The sequence below is a fragment of the Ambystoma mexicanum genome, chromosome 13, assembly GCF_040938575.1.
Source record: "Ambystoma mexicanum isolate Mex_15411 chromosome 13, UKY_AmexF1_1, whole genome shotgun sequence".
Taxonomy (NCBI): Eukaryota; Metazoa; Chordata; class Amphibia; order Caudata; family Ambystomatidae; genus Ambystoma; species Ambystoma mexicanum.
Genome location: NC_090938.1, coordinates 719,525,648 through 719,549,003, shown reverse-complemented (window position 1 = coordinate 719,549,003; position 23,356 = coordinate 719,525,648). Strand labels below are relative to the sequence as shown.

At 48.0% G+C, this 23,356-nt stretch overlaps 1 protein-coding gene across 4 annotated transcripts in view; it reads left to right on the top strand.

The window, feature by feature from the left end:
• LOC138521796 (E3 ubiquitin-protein ligase TRIM39-like) overlaps nucleotides 1–23,356 on the top strand; it is a 135,493-nt gene that overhangs the window by 27,554 nt on the left and 84,583 nt on the right. For 3 of the 4 annotated variants that reach the window (XM_069634896.1, XM_069634897.1, XM_069634894.1), the window contains 3 exons: nucleotides 16,103–16,206; nucleotides 21,794–21,814; nucleotides 21,917–21,943. In XM_069634896.1, the coding sequence (XP_069490997.1) occupies nucleotides 16,103–16,206; nucleotides 21,794–21,814; nucleotides 21,917–21,943 (152 nt within the window). The remainder of the gene's footprint in view (nucleotides 1–16,102; nucleotides 16,207–21,793; nucleotides 21,815–21,916; nucleotides 21,944–23,356) is intronic. The other variant, XM_069634895.1, reaches the window with a different exon arrangement.

Genomic DNA, 23,356 nt, shown 5'->3' with positions numbered 1-23,356 from the left:
ACTCCACGAACTCTGTGAGCTATCGGGATGGCACCTTTTTTCAGGATGATTCTGTGCTGGAAACCCTCCAGGAGTCCAATTTTTCCACTAAACACTTTGGGAAATTGTTTCGCCAGTGCCTCTTTAATATCAATATTTTCGTTCAGTACAGTTAAAATGGGCTTCTCTTCACCAGGGTGAATTCTCACACAAAGAGCAGCTTGCTCTTCCCAGCCTACTACAGATGAACCATCTCTGGCTATAAAGAGTCTGTTGTACGTTTCTCTGTCGCGAAATCTGAGCCTCACCCATGTGTACCCAATGATGTCTATGGGGGGTTTTCCATATCCTGTCGCTCGTACTGCAATGTTCTTTATGTCTCCCATCTTGCCAGACAAATCTCCTAGAAAGGTTTTTACATCCACCATGGTATATGGGGATCCAGTGTCTACCATAATAGGCAAGGATATACTGTTGATCTGTATGTCGATCCAGGGACCCTTGGATTGTTGCAAAGACGTGACAGTGAGTATTTGTATAGGTGGAATTCTTTGATTGATGGTCAGAATCTCATTGTGTCCTTGGTCAGTTTCAACAGCTCGTACAGTGCCTCTCATCGACCTGGTGAATGGTCTTCTGATGAACCTGCCAGATCTTCCTCATGTATTCTTGCAGACTTTTGCGAAATGTCCAATTTGGTTACATCTGTAACATTCAACGGCTGCCGCAGGGCATCCTCTGTTGGCATCCTGTGCCTGTACCAACCGCACTTTTGACAACGCCCTTGATTTTGATTTGGATACCCTGGATTTCTTCCTCTTCTAGAATAGGGTCTCGTAGCATGTGAAGATGTTCCTCTCACTAGTGCCACTAAAGGTTCACTTATGTCTTCTTCAATGAATTTGACCTCTGTCTTTCCTTCATGCAGCGATCACCTAGCTGCATGCTTCTCGCAATTTCGGTGGCTTGTTCCAAGGATGGGTTCTTTGTTTGCCATAATCGTTGTTGGATTTGTGGATCGGCAATATTCAATACTAGTTGGTCTCGTAGATATTCATCCCCAACGCCAGTAAAGCTACAAGTCGACATAAGCGTTCTGAGAGATGCTATGAAGGTGTCAATTGACTCGCCCTTTAGCTGTTTCCTGGAGAAGAATATGTACCTCTCTAGCACAACATTTGTCTTGTTTCCGAAGTGTTTGGCAAGTTTGGCTAGTGCGCTCTCAAATTTGCGGTTGCCGTCTCCTCCTGTGTCATCGGATTCAGAAAGCGCCCTGAATATTCTTAGGGCCTCTGCTCCTGCACAATTTAGCAAGGTCGCTTCCTTGAGATCGTCATTGAATTTGTTTCCACCAATGGCCCTCAGATATACTTGGAAGCCATCTATCCACTGTTCCCACGGGCACTTTGGGTTTCCGGGGCATGGGAGAAATTTTGTCGGTGGTGGGACATTCTGCATGGCTGTATGTGTTTTTTTTTATTTAAAGTGCTTGGTAGCAATTTCCAAAGCTGTGTGTTGATATTGTTGAAGAGTCCTTATTGGACTGGACTATCTGGCATGGTCTGTGGTAACCATAAAACGGTTTGCGCTTTCAAAATCAATGATATGTGTTTACACCACACTTGTGCACAATCTTGGTTTGTGCAGTATCTTTTGTGCTCATAGTACCGATGATGTGTGTTCTCACCACACTTGTGCACAATCTTGGTCTGTGCAGTGTCTTTTATGCTTCCAATACCAATATTATGTGTCTTCAGCACACTTGTCTGTCTTGATCACATATAAGTTTGGTCAGTCATTTTTTTTTTTTTATAGATGTTGTGCTTTCTATTGGCCTGTGTTGACAGGCTCTTTGTAGTCTCCCTTCGCGTTCGGGCTATGTGTGTTGTGATCTTTATCAGACGGTATTACTAGCGTGAGCAACTGTATTTCGTTCCATGCTTGTTTCGCCTTGCCGTTGTTGTGGCAACAGGATAATAGTCCTCAAAATGGCAGCATGCAAATCTGACGCATTAAGGTCCTTTCCTCGAATCGCCAGCCTGTCGTTGGCCAGCGATTCGAATGATGGGCTTTATGCTGAGATACTAGTATGCAGTACTATCGTTGCCGAAATGTCCCTTTTGACCAATGCGTCATAGACACGATATATATATATCTCCTACCTGCGTTGTCGTCAAGGGCTGGCCTCCGATGTCGTCAGGAGGGACCGCAATTGGATGCAGGAGCGCGGTCAGCTGTTCGTGGATGTGCGGTGCACGGCACCATCGGCAGCGCAGTGGGGCTAACTCCGGGGGCCTTTTAGGTAATCCTCGTCGCCATTTGTAATAAATGAGGATACTGGTAAAAGCTTATGATAAGAGCTTTAATGTAGGCGCCCAGAGAGATCAGCCGCCGGGACAGGAATGCATATAAACACTCTAACAGAAGAACATTCTATAATCTCTGCGTTCCACTGATTTAGAGTCAGTGCGTATCTAACATCTAACAACCGACTACATCAACAAGACTCAAGATTTATCCAAAAAATTTGAAGAAAGAGGATACGACCATTTGACAGTCGAACAATGTGCAACTAAAGCCACACAGATCCAAAGACAAGAAGCTCTAGGTCCTAAGGAAAAGAAAAAAATTGAAAATCTTGTGTACGTGACAACTTACTCCAATTAGAGCAACAAAATAAAGAGGATTGTTAGAAAGCATTGGAAAATCCTGACATTGGACCCAACTCTGGCAAAACTATTTCCAACTCTGCCAGTATTTGCATACAGCAAGAGCAGATCCATACGAGATAATCTAATCAAAGCAGATTTTTCAGCAAAAAGAACCACAAATCAAAAACACAAGGGAACCCTCCCTTGCAATAACTGCAACAATTTGATAAAGGGTGAATACATCAATCACCCTCACAGGGGATACAAGCTCAAACTACGACATACATCAACCTGCGATACTAAAAATATCATCTATGGGATCAAATGTCCCTGTGGGATTTTTTTACGTAGGAATGACAACAAGAAAAGAAAAACTCGCTGGTCTGAACAAAAGTCAAATATTAGACTAAAGAATGACCGCTCACCAGTAGCCCAACATTTTTTGAGGGAATCTCATTCAATAGCCCAAATCAAATGTATCATTTTGGAACATGTAACATTGTCAAGAAGAGGAGGCAATATGGCAAAATCACTGTTACAATGTGAATTATTCTGGATTGACCTATTGAACTCCATGCACCCTACAGGAATGAACAGTGATTGGGATATGAGCTGTCATCTTTAAACGGCTACAAGGTATACTCTCTGAAGACTGGTGACACGAATATTCTACTTACACTTCTGCTTGTCAACACTTTGGATCTATAAGTCACAAACAGACAATAGAACGAGAAACTAATACACCCAGTGTTTTCTAAAAAAACATCACGAGATATTCACCAGACCGCACCTTGCTGTGGAGCTAATTACGTTACTCTACAGACTTTCAGTCGGACAATAATATCAAATGCTAAATTGCAGATCTATATTATCTATAGCAAAACAATAAAATAAAAAGTAATTAAACAGATTTACAAATTGCGATAGCCGGTAAACCAAGGAAAGATTACATTTACTGGATGAGCACTATGAATCGTGGCAATATTCCAAGATGGCGCCCGGAATAAACTGGAAATACTACAAAGGCAGAATTACCCATGAGCCTCAACCGTTTCCCAGACAACGGCATTGTTAATGGCAACACGGACGTAGAACACTTGCGTCTTAATTTCAGGACATGCGGAAGCGATTACTTTGTTTTCTGGATACTACGAACGAACGCTGCGCTAAGGAGAAAGAATAAAAGTCATTGGAATATCAGCATACTAAGCGCCAGCACGGGCAAAAGAAGACTTACAGCTCGAGCCTTACACTACGCACAGAGTGCAGCAAGTAAGTCAGCAGAGGAATGATTTTCCTACCACACCGCAGCATTTTGGAATGATTGCCAGCGGCACTACAGTGTTTAGAAAATTAACAAAGACATAGCGGTGTAATTATCTAACAAATATACAACCATTTACAGATTGGATACCCATTCGAGGCAGCAAGTAGAAGTCACGGAAATTGAAACCAAAATGACAGAGCACCAGATAACTATCCGCGTGTGTAACTGAAAACACATAATTAAGTCCAGAACCACCGTGAAGACGGTGAGTAGCCAGAACCTTATACCTTGTAAATACAGATGAGATTACCATGGAGTGGGACCCAGCGCTTCTTGCAGAGCGACTGTGTCCCACTCACGGTTTTAGTAAATTGGATTCATGGCAAGTGTTGGTAAAAAATGCATTTCTCTACTAGGTGGTAGCCCAACATAGCGTTGAGCCTCAGATAACCCAAGAGTGAATTACACTCTACCGAACCATTTCCAGTCACAAGTGGACATTTAAAGGACACAGGTCAGTTCCTTGTCTTCAAATGATAAATAGCCACAAAATGAATAATATTGAAATTCAATTTAAGGCTTATACCAATTTATTCTGTTTATTTTCAGGGAATTAAAAGTTGAAAACTGTACCTGATGAAGGGCTAGTCCCGAAACGCGTCGTACAAATTTACGATTCCGAATTTAAAGACACTGGTTTATATTGAAAATGAAATGAATTTTCACTTTTTTGTGTATAAAAAAATGACAATTGAATGTCGAAAATTGTCCACATTTAATCTATTGAATGAATTGTATTTACTTTAAAGAGATTTTGTGATATTTTGTTTCAATTAAAATGTGCAGTCTTTGAAATATATATTTATATACCTGAATGATACTAGTGTGGCATCTTTAAGCAAATTAACAACACACTTGTTCCACCGAGAATTTCCTGACTGTTACCACTGACTTCGGTCAGACAAAAGTGTGCCCTGTGTTAGCCCACCTGTTCCAAGGTGGACCATCCTCTTTTTCATTTGTCATATAGGTCTTGTGGCCGAGACCCACACAGGAGCACCTGAATTTTATTATTAAGTTAAGTAATTTATTATAGAATTTATGAATCACTTACTCTAGGAAACAAGGGACTGCACCTCTACACCGTATGTTCAACACCCCTGACATACTCACCATTAATTCCACGGGCCCCTTTTGACAGAGTGAAGCGGGACCGGGTGGAAGCCCTGCCTACATGTCGGTGTTGGTGTTACGCAACACACCGGCTCCGTTCCCTTGTTGCCGTTGCCCTCCGGCGCGCGGCCTGCAACTGGATCCGTTTTGGCAGCGCCTGCAAATCATCACACTTGGCGGCTCCTAGTGGGGGGCTGGAAGCGCTGAAGCAGGTGATGGACACTGGGGAGGAATGCGAGGTGCTGGGACGGACAGAGCCCTCGGACCTGACAGTCACCAGCACCTGTCTGGTCGGAGTGCTGGGACCGCACTAGCTCTGAGCAGTGGAGAAAGAAGCAGCATATCCCTCTGGGAGTGCCTGGACACATGGTGAATCTCGGCCCATATTAACACTGCCCTGTGCCGTCAGAGCTGGGAACTCTGTACATGCCACTGAAACCTTCTCTGGGCTGCGGTTGTACCCCCCACTCCGGGGGGTGTGGATGACCGCTATGGCCGCCAGCCATAATCCTTGAGGCAGAACTATCCGGATAGGGAGCCAACCTTGCCCGGTGCCACTCACTGAGATCTGCACGCCACCATCCTGCTGGGCTCACTACGTGATGCGCAAACTCTAAGGCGTCCTGACCTGGTTACTATGCGGTCTCCGTTATTGACACAGCTGCACTAAAACACCCTCACTGTGCACAAAATTATCGGAAACATCGGGGGATTCATCCCTGGCGATGCGCTGCCTCCCCTGCTGACCCTGTACATAGCAGGCCCCAGCGCCCTCTGTCCTGACAGTGAGGTGGTGGGGGCGGGTGCAGGGGCCTGTGAGGCATCGCGAGTGGCTGCCTGCTGACCCCAAAGACGACTGGGCCCCATGCACCTACGATCACCTAGCCACTGCTGCCGCTGCTGACTCAGCGCTCTTGCGCCCAGGGGGCATACCGTCTACCCCTGCTAAAGACAGTGCAGTGAGTGACTGCGCACCCGTGTGCCCTTATACTTTACTCCTGAGATACTCACCGGGGCGCCCATCCGCTCCCTTCCTGAACAAAAAGGCCAAATTCTACGTAGAAGTACTGGACCGTAGGGCTACGTGCCACATAACTGCTATCCCTATCCTGCGCATTGGGGCGCATAGCCACAGGAACTGCTGCACCCGGGCTGCACCTGTTGCTTCGGCGGGTTGTGCTCTCTGCTGGCGCAGGGGCTGCGAACCCTTGGGGTCAGCCCCCTGACGACCTCCTGTGCTCCAGGCATGTGGTCGGCGGCCTTGCAGGTGTCCCTACTACAGCTGGCCCACCCAGCGACCCGGGTGGGGCATACTTCCCTGGATGTTGCACTCTCCATATCTGCAGGACTCCCTAGGCTCGCTCTGGTGGTTGCTGCCCCACACAGCCCACGTGCCCATCACCCTAACAGGAGGCGCATGGACAAAGAAGGGGGCATAAAACAAAGCTCCATAAATATGTTCACCAAAACTCCCAACAAAGAACCAGGAGAAACTGACGAGGCAGTGGCAGGCCCTCGCCTTCCCACAGTGGGGAGCCCACGGAGATGAAGCGGATGATGGACTTCATGTGTGAGGGGTTCACAACTCTCAACACCAAACTCGACGACATGAGCGGTACGATTAGTGCCATAAAGGCCCGCATGGAAAAAGACGATACTCGGGTAACCGAAGTTGAGTCCAGAGTCGGGGTAGCTGAAGACGACATCAACTCACTCAGGACTGACTTTACCGCACTCACCAAGCAGTTGTATATTGTCAGCAAGAAAAATTAAGATTTGGAATCCCGATCACGGCATAATAACATACGCATAATTGGAATCCCAGAGGACATCACTGGCTCTATGGAGGACTATGTTGAGTGCACCCTTCTCTCCCTGCTTAAATGCCCCAAGCTCTCGCCTCAGTTTGCTATAGAACGTGCTCACCGTTCATTAACTGCAAAACCTAAGCCGGGGGCCCCTCCCTGCCCAATTATTGTCAGAGTCTTGAATTACTGAGACAGGGATGCGTTACTGCGGGCTGCCAGAGCCAAGGGAGAGCTCATGTTGGGATCTAACAGAGTTCACCTGTACCCGGATTTCTCTGTCTCAGAGCAGCAAGAACGGAAATCCTTCATGGTGGTGAAAAAGAGACTACACTGCCTGTGAGTCAAGTATGCTATGCTGTTCCCCGCCAAGTTGAGAGTAGAACGCTCGGAGAAGGTTTACTTCTTCACAATTCCCGAGGAAGCAATGAAATTCCTGGACCAACACTTCCCTGGGTGATCCTGCTTATCCTCTCACTACACTATTGACTGATCCCACTGGCCGTTGCTTAAGTACCAACGCAGGATTTAATATGAGTAGCTCTGAGCTGGATCCCCAGTGCCAACTACTGTTTCCCCCCTGCAACGGTTCTAACTCTATGCTACTGTGCATTCTAAACTCGCGACTCTTTACCCTGCTGTGTTACGGACCGCGCTGCATGACGCGAACAGCCACCCCATGCTAAATTGCTTACCACTTACAATGGCCAGATGGTGGCTGATACACTGAGATGCATGAAACATTAGAGGTCTGGGGAACCACGCCAAGATGTGGATGCTACAGCTGTATGCTGAACAACACAAGGCTTGAATCCTCTTTCTGCAAGAAACGCATGCTATAGTGGCGGGCTGCGATATGTTTGCTAAAAGCTGGGAACACAGCGTTTTTATATACAATACACTACCCAAAGCCGAGGTGTCATGATCCTTATTCACAAATCGTTACAATATGCACCCAAGGCCACATGGGTCGATCCGCTTGGGCGTTATTTGCTGACCACTATTTGCTTACCACTTACAATGGCCAGATGGTGGCTGATACACTGAGATGCATGAAACATTAGAGGTCTGGGGAACCACGCCAAGATGCGGATGCTACAGCTGTATGCTGAACAACACTTGAATCCTCTTTCTGCAAGAAACGCATGCTATAGTGGCGGGCTGCGATACGTTTGCTAAAAGCTGGGAACACAGCGTTTTTATGTACAATACACTACCCAAAGCCAAGGTGTCATGATCCTTATTCACAAATCGTTACAATATGCACCCAAGGCCACATGGGTCGATCCCCTTGGGCGTTATTTGCTGACGCATGGCGTGCTATCTGGTCTGGAGGTGGTGATGCTTAATATCTATGGGCCCAACATAGATGATCCTGACTTCTATATTCATGTTGCATACTTGCTGGCAATGTACCCTCTAGTTCCTGTCCTGTGGGGCGTGGACTTCAACACCATTATAGACCTCAACCTGGACAGAAACGGAAATAAGGCCAGGCAGCTGATTGGAGCCGCCCGACCATACTTGAGAGACAGACTGGACTGGGGGTAGAGGACGCCTGGAGACTGCTACATCCCCAGACTCGCGGCTACACCTTTTACTCAACAGTACACGATTTGCATTCTGGTGGCTCGTATCTGGGACACTAATAAAATTGACGATAGAAGCAGACCTACTCCCCAGGACATACTCAGATCATTCCCTGATCACCCTGATGATGACATGGGGTGAGAAACAGTGCCCCAGACACCCCTGGAGGCCCAAGCCCCAGGCGCTAGATTGATTAGATTCTGTATTTCGAGCCGAGCTAGAGGAATGTGTGGAAGATTATTTTAAAATAAACGCAGGCACGGTGGACTCCCTGGCTATCCTCTGGGAGGCCTTTAAAGCTTATATCTGCAGTATGACCCTTTCCAAAGAATCGGGGATTCTCAGGGCGATACGCCGCAATATACTAAATATTGAGGCAAACCTTATGCAACTCGAAACACAATATGCTACAGACCCCACCTCCACTACACGAGGCGAAATAAAAGAAGCCCTGGACAGCTTCAGGCACCATGCTGAGAGGGAATGGAAGTTCCTCGACAACACAGTAATAGCAAGACAATATGGCAAAGGGGAATGCACGGGTAGGCTTCTGGCTAGGGTGGTGCGACAGGAGGAGGGTGGGAATTCAAGATCCTGATGGTGTTTGGGTCCACAATGAACTGGTGTAAACGTGGTATTCGGCTCCTTTTATGCGGCGCTCTTCGCCAATAATGATGATGCATCCGGCTCGGATATAGACAATTCTTGGACGGATTGCCGCTGTCTGTACTTTCCGATGAGACTAGAGAGGTCTTTGACAGACCTCTCTAAAGAAGCCCTGGACAGCTTCAGGCACCATGCTGAGAGGGAATGGAAGTTCCTCGACAACACAGTAATAGCAAGACAATATGGCAAAGGGGAACGCACGGGTAGGCTTCTGGCTAGGGTGGTGCGACAGGAGGAGGGTGGGAATCACGTTCCGTTAATTCAAGATCCTGATGGTGTTTGGGTCCACAATGAACTGGTGTAAACGTGGTATTCGGCTCCTTTTATGCGGCGCTCTTCGCCAATAATGATGATGCATCCGGCTCGGATATAGACAATTCTTGGACGGATTGCCGCTGTCTGTACTTTCCGATGAGACTAGAGAGGTCTTTGACAGACCGATTGAGTTGTCAGGCAATAGAGCTGGCTATCGAGGCATTGCCCTCCGGTAAGACCGCAGGCCCGGATGGCCTCACCACGGATTTCTATAAATGCTATAAAAGTCACTCCTCACGCCTCAGCTGTCTGCCCTATGGAGTGAGGCCTGTGCAAAGGGAGAGCTGCCCCCCACACTCAGGGAAGCAGTGATTACTGTACTTCTTAAAACCGGTAAGCCAGCTACGCATTGTGGTTCATATCGCCCCATGTCACTTATCAATAGTGATGTTAACATATTCGCAAAGGTGCTTGACCTTAGGCTTGCTGCCTATATCACACATCTCATACATGCAGACCTGGGGTAGTATCCAGACTATACTGCTTCAGGAACGGATTAATAAACCGCTTTCTAAGCTCCGCGAGACATGGGGAAGGGAATTGGGTACTGACATCACTGACGAAGGCTGGGAGGCTATGTGCATGCGAACCCGGGAGGTTTCTCTGAATGCTAGGTTCCACCTGATCCACTTCAAGGTGCTACATAGATTCCACTACACCCCAGCTAGACTACACATCATGTCCCATGATCACACTCCCCACTGCCCCAGGTGCCACATGGACGACGCAGGCTACTTCCACATGATTTGGAACTGCCCCAGAATCATGGGGTATTGGGGTGGGGGTTTGCACTGCTGTATCTGCTATGCTAGATTGCACAATTGATCCTACAAACTGCCTGTTCCATGAGTTTTCAACACTTCAGGGAGCCTGTCGTAAACTGGTTAGCCTGTGCATGATCCTTGCGGTGCGCTGTATACTGCTGCTGTGGCTTAGGCCAGCTAGTCCCACCATCGAACAGTGGCTCCGCGATGTAATCTGGGCATCAGAAAATGAGGAACGCTGGATCTCCCTGCAACCAACCTGCTGCAAACCCCCAGACATCTGGCCACCTTTTCCGAGCGTACCTGCAAACAATCACCACTGACGGACCGGTTGCCATTGATCCCCTTTGAACTCTGAAAACTGCATGTGTTAGTTTTGCATTTGTTACCTCATGATAAGCGCCACACAGCGGTAATGTACTGTAACATAATCGGGAATGAGACCACTTCTAAATTCATGTTACCTTGTATAATACTACCGATATGATTGCCCGTTCTGCCTTGTCAAGCATTTAATAAATAAAGTTTAAAAAAAAAAAAGAAACTTCTACTGAGGGTTCTGCAGAAAAAACTATTAGATGTTCAGAAGGATCAGGTCTTCTGAGGGGCTTTGGGGACAGACCCCCTCTCCCAATAGAAAGACAATTCCTAAGGGTAGCTGTTGAACCTATAGTCAGCGAAGACTGCCCCACAAGAAAGATAGTCAGGGAAGGGACTTACCCCATAAGGGATCGGTTCCCTGTGGTTATAGTCTGGGGAGGGCGCATGTTCCTATTTTTGGGGATTTTAGGGCCTCATTTATGGGCCCATCAATGTTTTGTTTTTCCCCTTCACTTTTGACTTCTTTTTGGTGACCAGAGGGTCTTCTCTTGACGTCCCCTGCCATTATGACCCTTTTACCGAATTTAAGGTATATGGTATTGGGTCGCACTAAGGGGCTCAGTCCTAGGGGTTCCTCTCAGACACCCCATGTTTGCTGTAGGGTGATTCTGTCACCCTTCAAGGGTTGAGGGAGTAGGTTGGTGGCAGTTGTACTTTATTTCTGTTTTCAGCAAGAGTGAAAGACATTTTACATCATTGGATCGCCCAATGTACCTTTTTGGTAGCCATTGGAACACCAGTAAATTTGTTCTAAAATCTGCTCTTGGCCATTTTGTATTTTAGGGCTCCTTTTGTTCGGGGCAACCATGAGGTGGCTTTAAAATGTCTATTCTGACCATGTGCGCTCTTTTTGAGACTACGATGGCAGCCCCCATATTGGTTTAAACTTGGTTTGGCCAGTCTAAGTACCCAGGCTCTCCCTCGCAGTTCCTGTTGAGGTGGTTTCGGTTAAGGGGCAGTCGTACTGACTAACCATAATGGTTGGTCATCTGATCCTTTGCCCCCAGGACCCCTCTAGTGATTGGCCCTGCTGCTGACTTGCTTACTGAGATTTTACCTCCGATTCCTGTTGTTTTGCCACTTTAAAGCCTCTACTCGGCCATACTGGCAGGTTCCAGTGGGTTGGACATATCCTGGTTTGGCGTTTTTTGGCTCTGGAGTTTAAGCTTCCTGAAGTCTCCTCTGTCTCACCTATACCCGGTTAACGCCTCCACACTGGAACCGTTGTTTGTGCCATCTGCCACTGCCACCAGTCATTTAGTGCTAGAATCTACACTTGGCTGTGTCACTGCTGCCATCCAGAAGTGGCATGATGCCTCAACCCCCTTCCAGATCTTAAGCTTGGGACGTCTGAGGGTGACTCCACTCATTATCCCTGTCCTGCGATCTTTTGCTGCTGGGCTGCCTTCATCTTTTGTCCACCGAGCCTCCAGGAGCCTTCTTTACAGGTTCCTTCACCTTCCTTGCCGAAATCTCCAATGCAGGCTTGAAGGTCGACACCATGGGAAGGGCCTTTGTTGCTGTCTTGGGTTTCCCTGGTTTTGGCTGTGTGAAGGTGTAAATCCCTGGGTGCCTGATCCTGTAAACCACACCTGGGAATTAAACCCTGTACTTATCACAGTAATGCAAGCACTAACCTGTGTGAGGTCACAGCAGCAGCCAGAGTGAGAGGAAATAGCCCAAGGAATATCCAAACACCTGGCAGTAACAGGGTTTCTTTTGCTGGGCTTTTTCTCCTATCCTCTACCTACATGTGCTAGGTGCTGACCACCAGGTCTATGGCCTTCACATATGCCGGGGGTAGGTTGTGTCTTTAGGACACTGTGTTGAATTGTGCAGGCTCATCGGGGGCTTTATTTACTTGTAGGATTTGTGGTTCCCTTGTACTCCCACACCCTGTTAATGTATGCTCGGTGCCCACCTGTTGCAGTGGACTCGCATCTAGACCGTGGGGTGTGAGGAGAGTCCTTTTTAGGCATTTACTGGTTGCTTTATAATATTCTGGGTATCTTGTTAATACATTAAGTATTATACATTAAATACTTATTTTACCTGATGTATTTCTATGTGTGACTTAATAAAGTATATATAATTTGTTCAATATATCAGTGTAGTGTATTTTCTAGAGATATGTGTGTGTGGACTAATTGTACCTCTGTGTCGACCCCTGACTGAGAGTAAAGCCTTGCCCCTCTGTAAGCGTCATCTGTCTTAAAGGGAGATTTAGCTTCCCTGTCTGTGCCCTAAACAGGAGGGGCCTTAAAAGGTGCATGTCCTTTTCTGAAGGCCTTCTGCCCTATTCCTTTCTATGGGCATAAAGTCCCCTCCTGCAGTTACCTGCGCCTGACTTATGCTGCTGGAACCGGAGTCTAGGCATCTCTCCCGAGGTCCCCCTGAAGAACTGGGGTAGGCAGCTGCCCCTTCCCTTCAAAGCAACAATGACATTGCTTTATTACACATTCTAGTGCTGACTCTAGGACTGCCCCTTGTATCGAGCCTCTTTCTTCCCTACTGGGGCACTGTGAGCACTGCTACAAAGTATCCAAAAACTGGGCGACCTGCCTTTTAAATTTGGATACTTTGATTCTATCGATTCTAGAATTGGTGTGCCTTCTGAACCTATAAGACCTTTGTAAGAATTGTACTAACCCCTCTGCCGTTTTTGCTAATTGTTCAACCCATTACTTGAACTGAATTCTAAAGTGGGGTGTGTTCCAATTTTGGGCACCTACCTGTGGTTTGTATATGTGTAGACATTTTGTCTTACTTATCATGTAGTGGGCCTCATTACGACCCAGGCGGTAAGTGTTTAATGGCGCCGTAAAAGGCTGCAGCGCCGTTAAACACTTAGCGCCTAATTACGAGGTCCCTTTGCGGGACCCGACCTTAACGGCTGGTCTAGACCAGCCGTTAAAGTAGGGACCCGCAAAGGGACCTTGGTTCTAAGTACGGTACCGCAATTTGCGGTACGGTACTTAGCGCCTTCCCCATTCCCATAGAGCCCTATGGGGCGAAAATGGGAATGGGGAAGGGCCATGGTTCAATGGGGAATTACCACCCCGCCAACCTTGGAATGGGGTGGTAATTCCCCATTGAACCATGGCGGACCCATTACAACACCGGCACCAACCATGGTGCTAATAGCGCCATGGTTTAGCGCTGGTGTTGTAATTAGGGCCAGTGTCTTTTACTTATGCATATGTGTTGTTAATAAATAGATGTCATTTTGTACTTGCTTGAGTGGACATTTTATTACTTGTTAATTGTACTTGTCGTGCTCCCCCTCGGATGCCATCCCCCTAGGGGTCATGAAAGAGATCGCTCCCTCTCTATTATCTGAGATTATAAAAGCCATTAACGACTCCCAGCTAGGGTAATCCCCCTCCTAAAGAAACCTACTCTGGATCCTGCTATCCCATCTAACTTTAGTCCTATTTCTCTTCTTCCTTTCTTGGCTAAACTCCTAGAGTCAGAGGTGTCTCCCTTGCTATCCACCTTTCTTGAATCTACCAATCTTCTTGACACTGTTCAATCTGGGTTTCTTCCTGGTCGAGGCATGGAGAGTGTTCTGGTCGCCATTTTGGACGACATGACCAGGCTTGTGGATACTGGTGGGTGGGAGCCCTGATTCTGCTGGATCTCTCAGCGGCTTTTGACACAGTCGACCACTCCATCCTGCTATCTCATCTTGCCCCATTTGGTATCTCAGGGCAGGTGCAGCCTGGTTTCAGTAGTTGATTGCGGATCGGACACAGACCCTCTCTTTGCCTCTTTTTCTGCCCCCCCCCCTGTCACCTCAGTTGTGGAGTGCCCCAAGGCTCCTCCTTTTCGCCGATTTTGTTCAATATTTACATCTGGGCCCTTGTGTGTCTCATCCGCTCCTTCGGCATCAGATGCTACTCGTACGCCGACGACACTCAGCTACTGATTCATTTAGACCTTGATCAGCCTTAAGTGTCGTCGAGCCTGCGGGGGTGTCTGGCAGCCGTTGGAGAATGGATGAACCACAATTGGCTCAAGTTGAACGGTGATAAGACTGAGGTGATGGTGGTGGGTTACCCTCCTGATCCCACTCTTTGGGTGTCCTCCTTCTGGCCTCCTTCTTTGGGACCTTTGCCGCCTCCGGTTAAAAAGGTTAAAAACTTGGGTGTTGTGTTATCGGCCTCACTGTCTATGGACCAACAAGTTTCTGCTGTATGTCAGGCTGGTCATCCTCAACTGAAAATGTTGAGGAAGGTATTGCCTTTGATCCCGGCTCCACTGCGCCCTCCAGTGGTAGCAGCTTTAGTTCTATCTTGGATAGACTATTGTAATTCCCTATATTTAGCCCAACCCAAGAGCTTGATTAAACGATTGCAACGGCTCCAAACTCTGGCTGCCCGAGTAGCCACTGACACTTCTTATGGTGCTCATATTTCGGTCACTTCATTGGCCCCCGGTGGCCCAGCGGGTGAAGTTTAAGGCCTTGTGCATTGTTCACTGGGCCCTTCACGGTCAAGGAGCTGAATACCTATTTTCCTGTTACCGTCCCGCCCGTAATCTTCACTCTACCACTATGGAACAGCTTATAGTGCCTAAATACAATCGTGACCGGGTGGGTGGACGGGCGTTCTCCATCGCAGCAGCTGTTTTGTGGAATGGCCTTTCACTTGTCATCAAAAATACTCCTAACAACTTGGAGTTCAGAAAGAAGGTTAAAACACACTTGTTCTGATTTTGTTTTGCCCCTGTTCTCACTCTCCCTAGCGCCATGATGCCTTTGGCCACCGTGCGCTTTACAAGATATGGTAACATAACATGACATAACTTTACATCAAACCCCTGATGTCTTAAGTCTCAGTCTAACTGCTTGTCCTCGCTACCAAGGGAGCCTTATGTTCCTACCTCTGTGTAAAAACCCTCGTAGGTCCACTAAGATCGGAGTCTCAGATTCCTACACCAGTAGTGGTTCTAAAAACCTAACAGGCAAAAAAGGTTAGAAAACGCAAATGGATAGATCAGGAAAAATGTGGCACTTACCCAGCATCTGGCATCCCTCAGACTTGCAACTATTTAAATATTGATAATAAAACAAACGGAAACCAGTGCGAATATCCACACTGCTAATCCCTCGTATCATTTCTATGTCACAGTATAGATTCGCCAGCCCACCCTTTCCTCCCAGAGGGGCTCCCATTCAAAGACTATTTCTTAAAAGTAGAGATTCCCCAGCCCGCCCTCTCCTCCCTGGGGTCTCCCCTTCAGAATGTGTGTCACAGTAGTGGTTCCTCTGCCCCTCCTCTCAACGCTGCCTGTCTCTTGTCCCTCATTTATGAGTGGTGCTCTCCGCCCATCTGCTTTATGGGGATGCGCTTCCCCTTCCTTTCATGTTTAGTAATTTAGAGCCTTCCTTTTCCATCTTTAGTAATGGGGTCTCTTTTTCCTCCCCTTATCTTACCGTTGAGACCCCCTTTCTCTTACTTTTTTTGGAGGCCCAGGGTTATATACAATATCTCTTTCTATATTTCTCAGGTGTAGTGCAGTGAAGGCTCTGAAGCCCCAGGAAGATGCCCCTGGAATGGAGACGACGCTGCAGAGCATCAGACGCCATGCCCAGCTGCTCGCAGAATTACAAGGTAGATATGAGGCCAGGCCCGTCCAAGAGATGATGGCGGTTGGGAAGGATTATCCAACCATCTCACTGCACTTGAAATACATGTGAATACACACATCTCAATGAGGAACAGATCTGCCTGTATTCTTGTACTTGCATATTTCAAACCCTACAATACCAGGCAATGGAGCGCATCACAGTGTTTGAGTCGGGGGGGCGGGGCTGGCTTTTTGGTGGGCGAGAGGCGCATCATATGACCGCTATTACCTGGTGCACCGAGTTTTTAGTGAAACCCTTAAATATCAATGTCTTCAGTTCTTTTCATCCACTGCAGGCATAGTGGTGCTGCGTGGAGGTGGGTTGGGATGGCGTTCCACAGTGGCGATAGGTCTCCTTCTGTTACCCGCCCCCTGTTTTATCTTTCCTTTTCAACATTTGTTTGTTTCCAGTCTTGCAATGATGTGGCTTCTAGTATTGCTCTGGCCTCCCTACTGTTGTGGCTAGGTACGGTTGTGACTGGGTTGCCCTAGCCTTGGATGTTATAAAGTCTATTTTAAAGATTATTCGGGCTAGTATCAAGGTTGGGGAAAATGTGGTCAAACTGTTTGATGCTGATGATTTGTGAGGGGCAAGGGTTGAGGGTCAGAGAGGAGTAGGTTTCCACTTCCAGGTGAGCTTGAACTTGGGATTACTGCAGGCCTGAAATCCGAGGCTGGCCAGAAAGGTTTGGTTTTGTGCAGTCATGCCAATTGGTACAAAGCTGTCTGGGCATTTTTGTCACTCGGGTAGCTTCAACATGAACCCTTCGAGGTTCATGGTAGCGAGCCACGATCGGATGAGCCACAGTCGGATGAGCCTCCGATCGGATGAACCTTCGATCGGATGAGCCATGATCGGATGAGCCATGATCGGATGAGCCATGATCGGATGAGCCATGATTGGATGAGTCATGATTGGATGAGTCATGTTTGGATTAGTGTTTGATTGGATGAGCCATAATTGGATGAATCTTGATTGGATGAGCCATGATCGGATGAGTGGTTGATTGGTGGGGTTCCTGAGAAGCAAAACCATGTTTTGAATGAGGTTGATGATAAGAAATGAACTGGTCATCCATGATTGGATGAACAAACTAAATACATATACATTTCATTGATAATGCACTAGTTGAGTTAAACTCATCAAAATTAGCGAAATAAATAGTGGTGTGAAAAAAGATGAATTGTAACATTAATCTCTAAATATGTAACTGGCAGTAAGTCAGAATAACTCATAAAAAAGTGTAAATGGAAGGATTGAAACAAATCATTAAAGAAGGTGAGGGGGAAAAGTTAGAAGGGGACAATAAAAAGAGAACCAATCTTCTACCATTTTACTTTAGAGAAGGGAGGAATACAACATTAAAAAACATTATAATGCAGAAAAATAATTCAAAAGGGTGTTACTATTAAAAAGAGATTTGCCCAAAAGGAGCTGAAAAAATACATTCTTATTTCGGTCGGAAGTATTGTGGTGAAAAGACCGATCTGATAGAACATGTGTGACTTGGACCCTCCCCTTCCTACAGTGGAAACTGAACTAGACGGCAGCCGTGACTGCAAGGGCTGTTGCCGCCCTGTACCATTTGTTGGAGGTTGTAATGACGGATGTACATATGTTGTTAGTGTACTTTTAGTAGTTTTGCTTACCTGTGATTTCGCATTGATAAGAGTTGGTCCAAGGCCTTATAAATATTACTGTACTTTTATACATTCAGCCTAACTTGGGTTATTAGAGTGCTCTGTGTGTGCTACACTGAACCCTTCACCACTAAGTTTAAGCCTTACTGCTCAGTCATTCTACCTTGATAGAGTTTGGCTAGACATTAGTCTCGTCCTGTTCACCAGAATAGGGTGACTTCTCAGAATCTGGCACCAGGGCTGATTCTGAAAATCCATCTTTACGGCCTCAGTAGACTATGCTTCCTGATTAGAGTAGAGAGAACTACAAAAGGGCAATAAAGACATTATTTATATCCTGAGGGCAGTACAAAAAGGACCCCCTCGGCCTCTGAATAGTTTGAATACAGGTCTGACTGACTGTCCTCATGAAGCAACAGTCTGGCCAATGAGTCCAGCTTAATGATAATTTAACTTCACGGTCGCCTAGTGCCAAAACTTAGCATTAACCGCTGCGAGAGGTCAGAAATGCGAGGCAGGCAACTCTTTGATGATTGTTCAAAATATGCCATTTTATTAAAGTATAAATAATATTAAATGCCTCACTGTCACTACTCTGTCACTACTCTGCTGGGGATTTCCCTGCCTAACCAAAGCTAAAGGGAAACCCTCTAACACAGGATATCTGCCCTCACACTAAACATTATATGGTGTTTCAAATAGAGAGGGGCACCTGCTACCTTTTTTGTATTTTTGGAAGGAACTTGGGGTTGGTCACCCTAAATTACCTGGGGGCAACCAGACGTGGACTCCCTGCTCACTGTGCTCAGAGAGGCACAGCTCTACCTCACTGATGAGGCCCAACAAGGCTGAAACACGTGTATGGGGTTGCTGTTGGTACTCTTGTTCAGAAGGGAAGCGCCATACCATTTCGGTGCTGGACTGCCCATGTGGACGGCATCGAATTACAAAATGCGGGCAAGTCGGCTCTGCTATTTTGTAATTCGATCTTTTGGGATACGTTATTTTAACGTACATCTGTTCCAGCTCCTGTGCATTGCCTACACCTGAGGGGGCTTTTATGCCTCCCAGTCTCCTTCAGGTGTGGGCTGTTAGGCTTAATTGCCTGACTACTATTACAGCAGGCCTCTTCAGCCCTCTTCCTCGATCCAGTATTCATGGGATTATGGGACTAGTTCGTTCTTTAAAGCAACTTCTTGCTTTTTAGGGGTAGATTTATTTCCCTTAAAACCATTAAAAGATGAACAGTTAGAATTGGTTGTTACAGAGGAAGACAATTAACTTAAGGCAATATTGCCAGATCCTTTTACTTTATACCTTTGGGAGTAAGGAGGGTGTTTATGCTGAGATACCTTGAAAGATCTTTCTGTTATGAAGGTTTGTTTAGGTGTTAGGGTATATGTGCCGAGAGCCACAGAATTTATATGAGGTTCAGATACATTGTAATGGCAATAAGCCAGTACCTGTTTGGCAATCTTGAAAGGTGCTCCCTTTCAAAGGACACATGCCGCGTCTCATCCCACGGGATCTCCTCACCACCCTGGACCTTGTCTTCTCCCAGGTGATCCTCCTGCAGTACACCACCCCCATGGTCAGGATGAGGAAGCGTCTGCCTTTCCCTGGCCACCTGGGGGGAGACTTTAGGAAGGGGTTCAGTGAGGGATCCGTAGGATTCATCACACCGCCTTTAGGTCTGGTGGTGTTGGGGTAATAGGGTACGTGTGTTCCAATGCATGAAGTTACTCTCCCAATGCAGTCAATTGCAATCATTCAGATTTGACAGATGCACAGGTAGGGTTAATGCAATACCTCAGATGTAACTTAAATCCCCCCGAAGTGTTGCTTGCGAGGACACTGAGCTAGAATTGGGTTCAAAATAGGAGGTCCTTTATCAGATATAGTGGCATGATATGCTTGATCCAATAAAAAGGCAAAATTATCTGTGATTTGAATGCCCTTTTCCGTGGTCCTTTACTTTGTGCTGAGAAGGTTAAGCTCTGAAAGAGTGACATCTCTGGGGCGGGAGAGGTCAGGGAGGAAAAGCCAAAACATGACAGTTGGGCACCCAAGAAAGTGGGGGTGCTGTGGTGGGAGCTGGAGGGGAAGCATTAGGTGAAGGGCAGGGAGTGGGGGTCAGTGGTTGGAGGGGGAGGCATTATGTGAAGGTCACAGAGTGGGGGTACAGTGGCGGGAGCTGGAGGAGGGGCATTGGGTGAAGGGCAGGGAGTGGGGGTGCAGTGGTGGGAGCTGGAGAGGAGGCATTAGGGGAAGAGCAGGGAGTGGGGGTGCAGTGGCTAGAGCTGGAGGGAAGGCATTAGGGGAAGGACAGAGAGTGGGGCGTAGTGGTGGGAACTGGAGTGGAGGCATTAGGGGAAGGGCAGGGAGTGCGGGTGCAGTGATGGGAGCTGGAGGAGGGCATTAGATGAAGGGCGGGGAGTGGGGGTGCAGTGGTGGGGGCTAGAGGTGAGGTGTTAGGGGAAGGGCAGGGAGTGGGATTGTGGCGCTGGGAGCTGGAGGGGAGGTGTTAGGGGAAGGGCAGGGAGGGGGGTGCAGTGGTGGGAGCTGGAGGCATGAAGGGAAGGGCAGGGAGTGGGGGCGCAGTGTCCAGAGCTGGAGGGGAGGCATTAGGGGAAGGGCAGGGAGTGGGGGTGCAGTGGTGGGAGCTGGAGAGGAGGCATTAGGGGAAGAGCAGGGAGTGGGGGTGCAGTGGCTAGAGCTGGAGGGAAGGCATTAGGGGAAGGACAGAGAGTGGGGGCGTAGTGGTGGGAACTGGAGGGGAGGCATTAGGGGAAGGGCAGGGAGTGGGGGTGCAGTGGTGGGAGCTGTAGGGGAGGCATTAGGGGAACCGCAGGGAGTGGGGGTGCATTGACGGGAGCTGGCGGGGAGACATTAGGTGAAGGGCAGGAAATGGTGGTGCAGTGGCGGGAGCTGGAGGGGAGGCATTAGCTGAAGGGCAGGGAGTGTGGGTGCAGTGGTGGGAGCTGGAGGGGGGCATTAGCTGAAGGGCAGGGAGTGCGGGTGCAGTGGTGGGAGCTGGAGGAGGGCATTAGGTGAAGGGCAGGGTGTGGGGGTGCAGTGGCAGGAGCTGGAAGGGAGGCATTGTGTGAAGGGAGTGGGGGTGCAGTGGCAGGAGCTGGAGGGGAGGCATTAGGGGAAGGGCAGGGATTGGGGGTGCAGTGGCAGGAGCTGGAGGGGAGGCATTAGGGGAAGGGCAGAGAGTGGGGGTGCAGTGGCGGGAGCTGGTGGGGAGGCATTATGTGAAGGGCAGGGAGTGGGGGTTCAGTGATGGGAGCTGGAGAGCGGCATTAGGTGAAGAGCAGGGAGTGTGGGTGCAATGGTGGGAGCTGGAGCGGGACATTAGCTGAAGGGCAGGGAGTGTGGGTGCAGTGGTGGGAGCTGGAGGGGGGCATTAGCTGAAGGGCAGGGAGTGCGGGTGCAGTGGTGGGAGCTGGAGGAGGGCATTAGGTGAAGGGCAGGGTATGGGGGTGCAGTGGCAGGAGCTGGAAGGGAGGTATTGTGTGAAGGGAGTGGGGGTGCAGTGGCAGGAGCTGGAGGGGAGGCATTAGGGGAAGGGCAGGATTGGGGGTGCAGTGGCAGGTGCTGGAGGGGAGGCATTGGGTGAAGGGTAGGGAGTGGGATGCAGTGGCAGGCGCTGGAGGGGGGCATTAGGGGAAGGGCAGGGAGTGGGGGTACAGTGGTGGGAGCTGGAGGGGAGGCATTAGGGGAAGGGCATGGAGTGGGGGTGCAGTGGTAGGAGCTGGAGCGAGGAATTAGGTGAAGGGCCTTGAGTGGGGGTGCAGTGGTGGAAGCTGAAAGGGGGGGGGCATTAGGTGAAGGGCAGGGAGTGGAGGTGCAGTGCTGGGAGCTGGAGGCAGGTAGTGCTGGGTTAAGTTTGGATTTAATACATCACTTGTTTTTCTTTTACTACAGAAACATTTCCTGCAGAAATGGGTAAGTTTGATTAATGGTAATAAATATATTTTATTTAACATACTTCAATGTCTCGCTGGTTTGTCTGATTTCACAAACCCTTAATTTTCTTCTTACTTTCAGAATTGAGATACGTGAAATCCTGGGAACGTGAGTACATGTGATTTACAAATTCCAAACTCTAACCCTCCATGTGGCCTCTTGGATCTCAGGAGTCACTGTGAGGAGGAGTGGCATGAGTCCCCTGCAGCCACACTCGGTCATACGAAAGGAACATGAGTCACAGAGAGTCACCAGAAGGTGAGGTGGCATAAGTCCCTTGCAGTGACACTCGGTCATAGGAAAGGAACAGGAGTCAGAAAGAGTCACCAGAAGGTGATGCAGCATGAGTCCCCTGCAGTGACACTTGGTCATAGGAAAGGAACATGAGTCACATAGAGTTACCAGAAGGTTGAGGCGGCATGAGTCCCCGCATGAGTCACTTGCAGCGACACTCGGTCATAGGAAAGGAACATGAGTCACAGAGAGTCACCAGAAGGTGAGGCTGCATGAGTCCCCTGCAGCGACACTCAGTCATGGGAAAGGAACATGAGTCACAAAGAGTAACCAGAAGGTGAGGTGGCATGAGTCCCCTGCAGCGACACTCAATCATAGGAAAGAAACATGAGTCACAGAGTGTTACCAGAAGGTGAGGTGGCATGAGTCCCCTGCAGCGACACTCAGTCATAGGAAACAAACATGAGTCACCGAGAGCCACCAGTAGGTGAGGCGGCATGAGTCTCCTGCAGCGACACTAGGTCATAGGAAAGGAACATGAGTCACAGAGAGTCACCAGTAGGTGAGGCGGCATGAGTACCCTGCAGTGACACTCGGCCCGATTCTGAGCCTGTGCTAAATGGCATGTAATAATGAGATTCCCTCGTCCAAATTTTCCCACCTGCATTCTGAGGGTGATGGGAAGAGTGGAGGAGAGATGTCGGCATCAGGCAAGAAAAACCATATAAAATATGTGCAGATGAAGCGCTGCAGGGTTACCGTGCGCAGAGTACCTCTGGCCAAAATGCAAAGATCAAAGGCACAAAAGCAAAGGCACATTTCCACAGTACGGAAAGTGTCAGCGGCTTCAAGAGTCTCGGCAGCACTTTCTGTGACGCAGAAAATGTGGCACTGACAGTTTAAAAAGAAGATTTATTTCAGACAGTCCTAGATTTTTTGGGGGAAAAGTTAACAATGTGTAAGGAATGCCACCTCTTTTCATAACTAACGACACCTCCAGCGTGCTGTTAATTAACACCTCTTTAGACTGGTGCAGAAAGGGTGCTCTAAGCTTCAGAATACAGTCCATGCCAGCCCCTTACACGTGAGGCGGTGTATTGCCCTCCCCAGAGTGCACGGAAAAACATAAATCACCAATGCAATTACAGAGCAAATACTTTGAACGTAGACAGACGCAATAACTCACAACCACACACTCTTAGAAGATAATCAGCTCTTACACGGCTATTTATTCAAAGCTTAGAAGCAACCAATAATAACATAGAAATAACTCACAGAAGTAATATA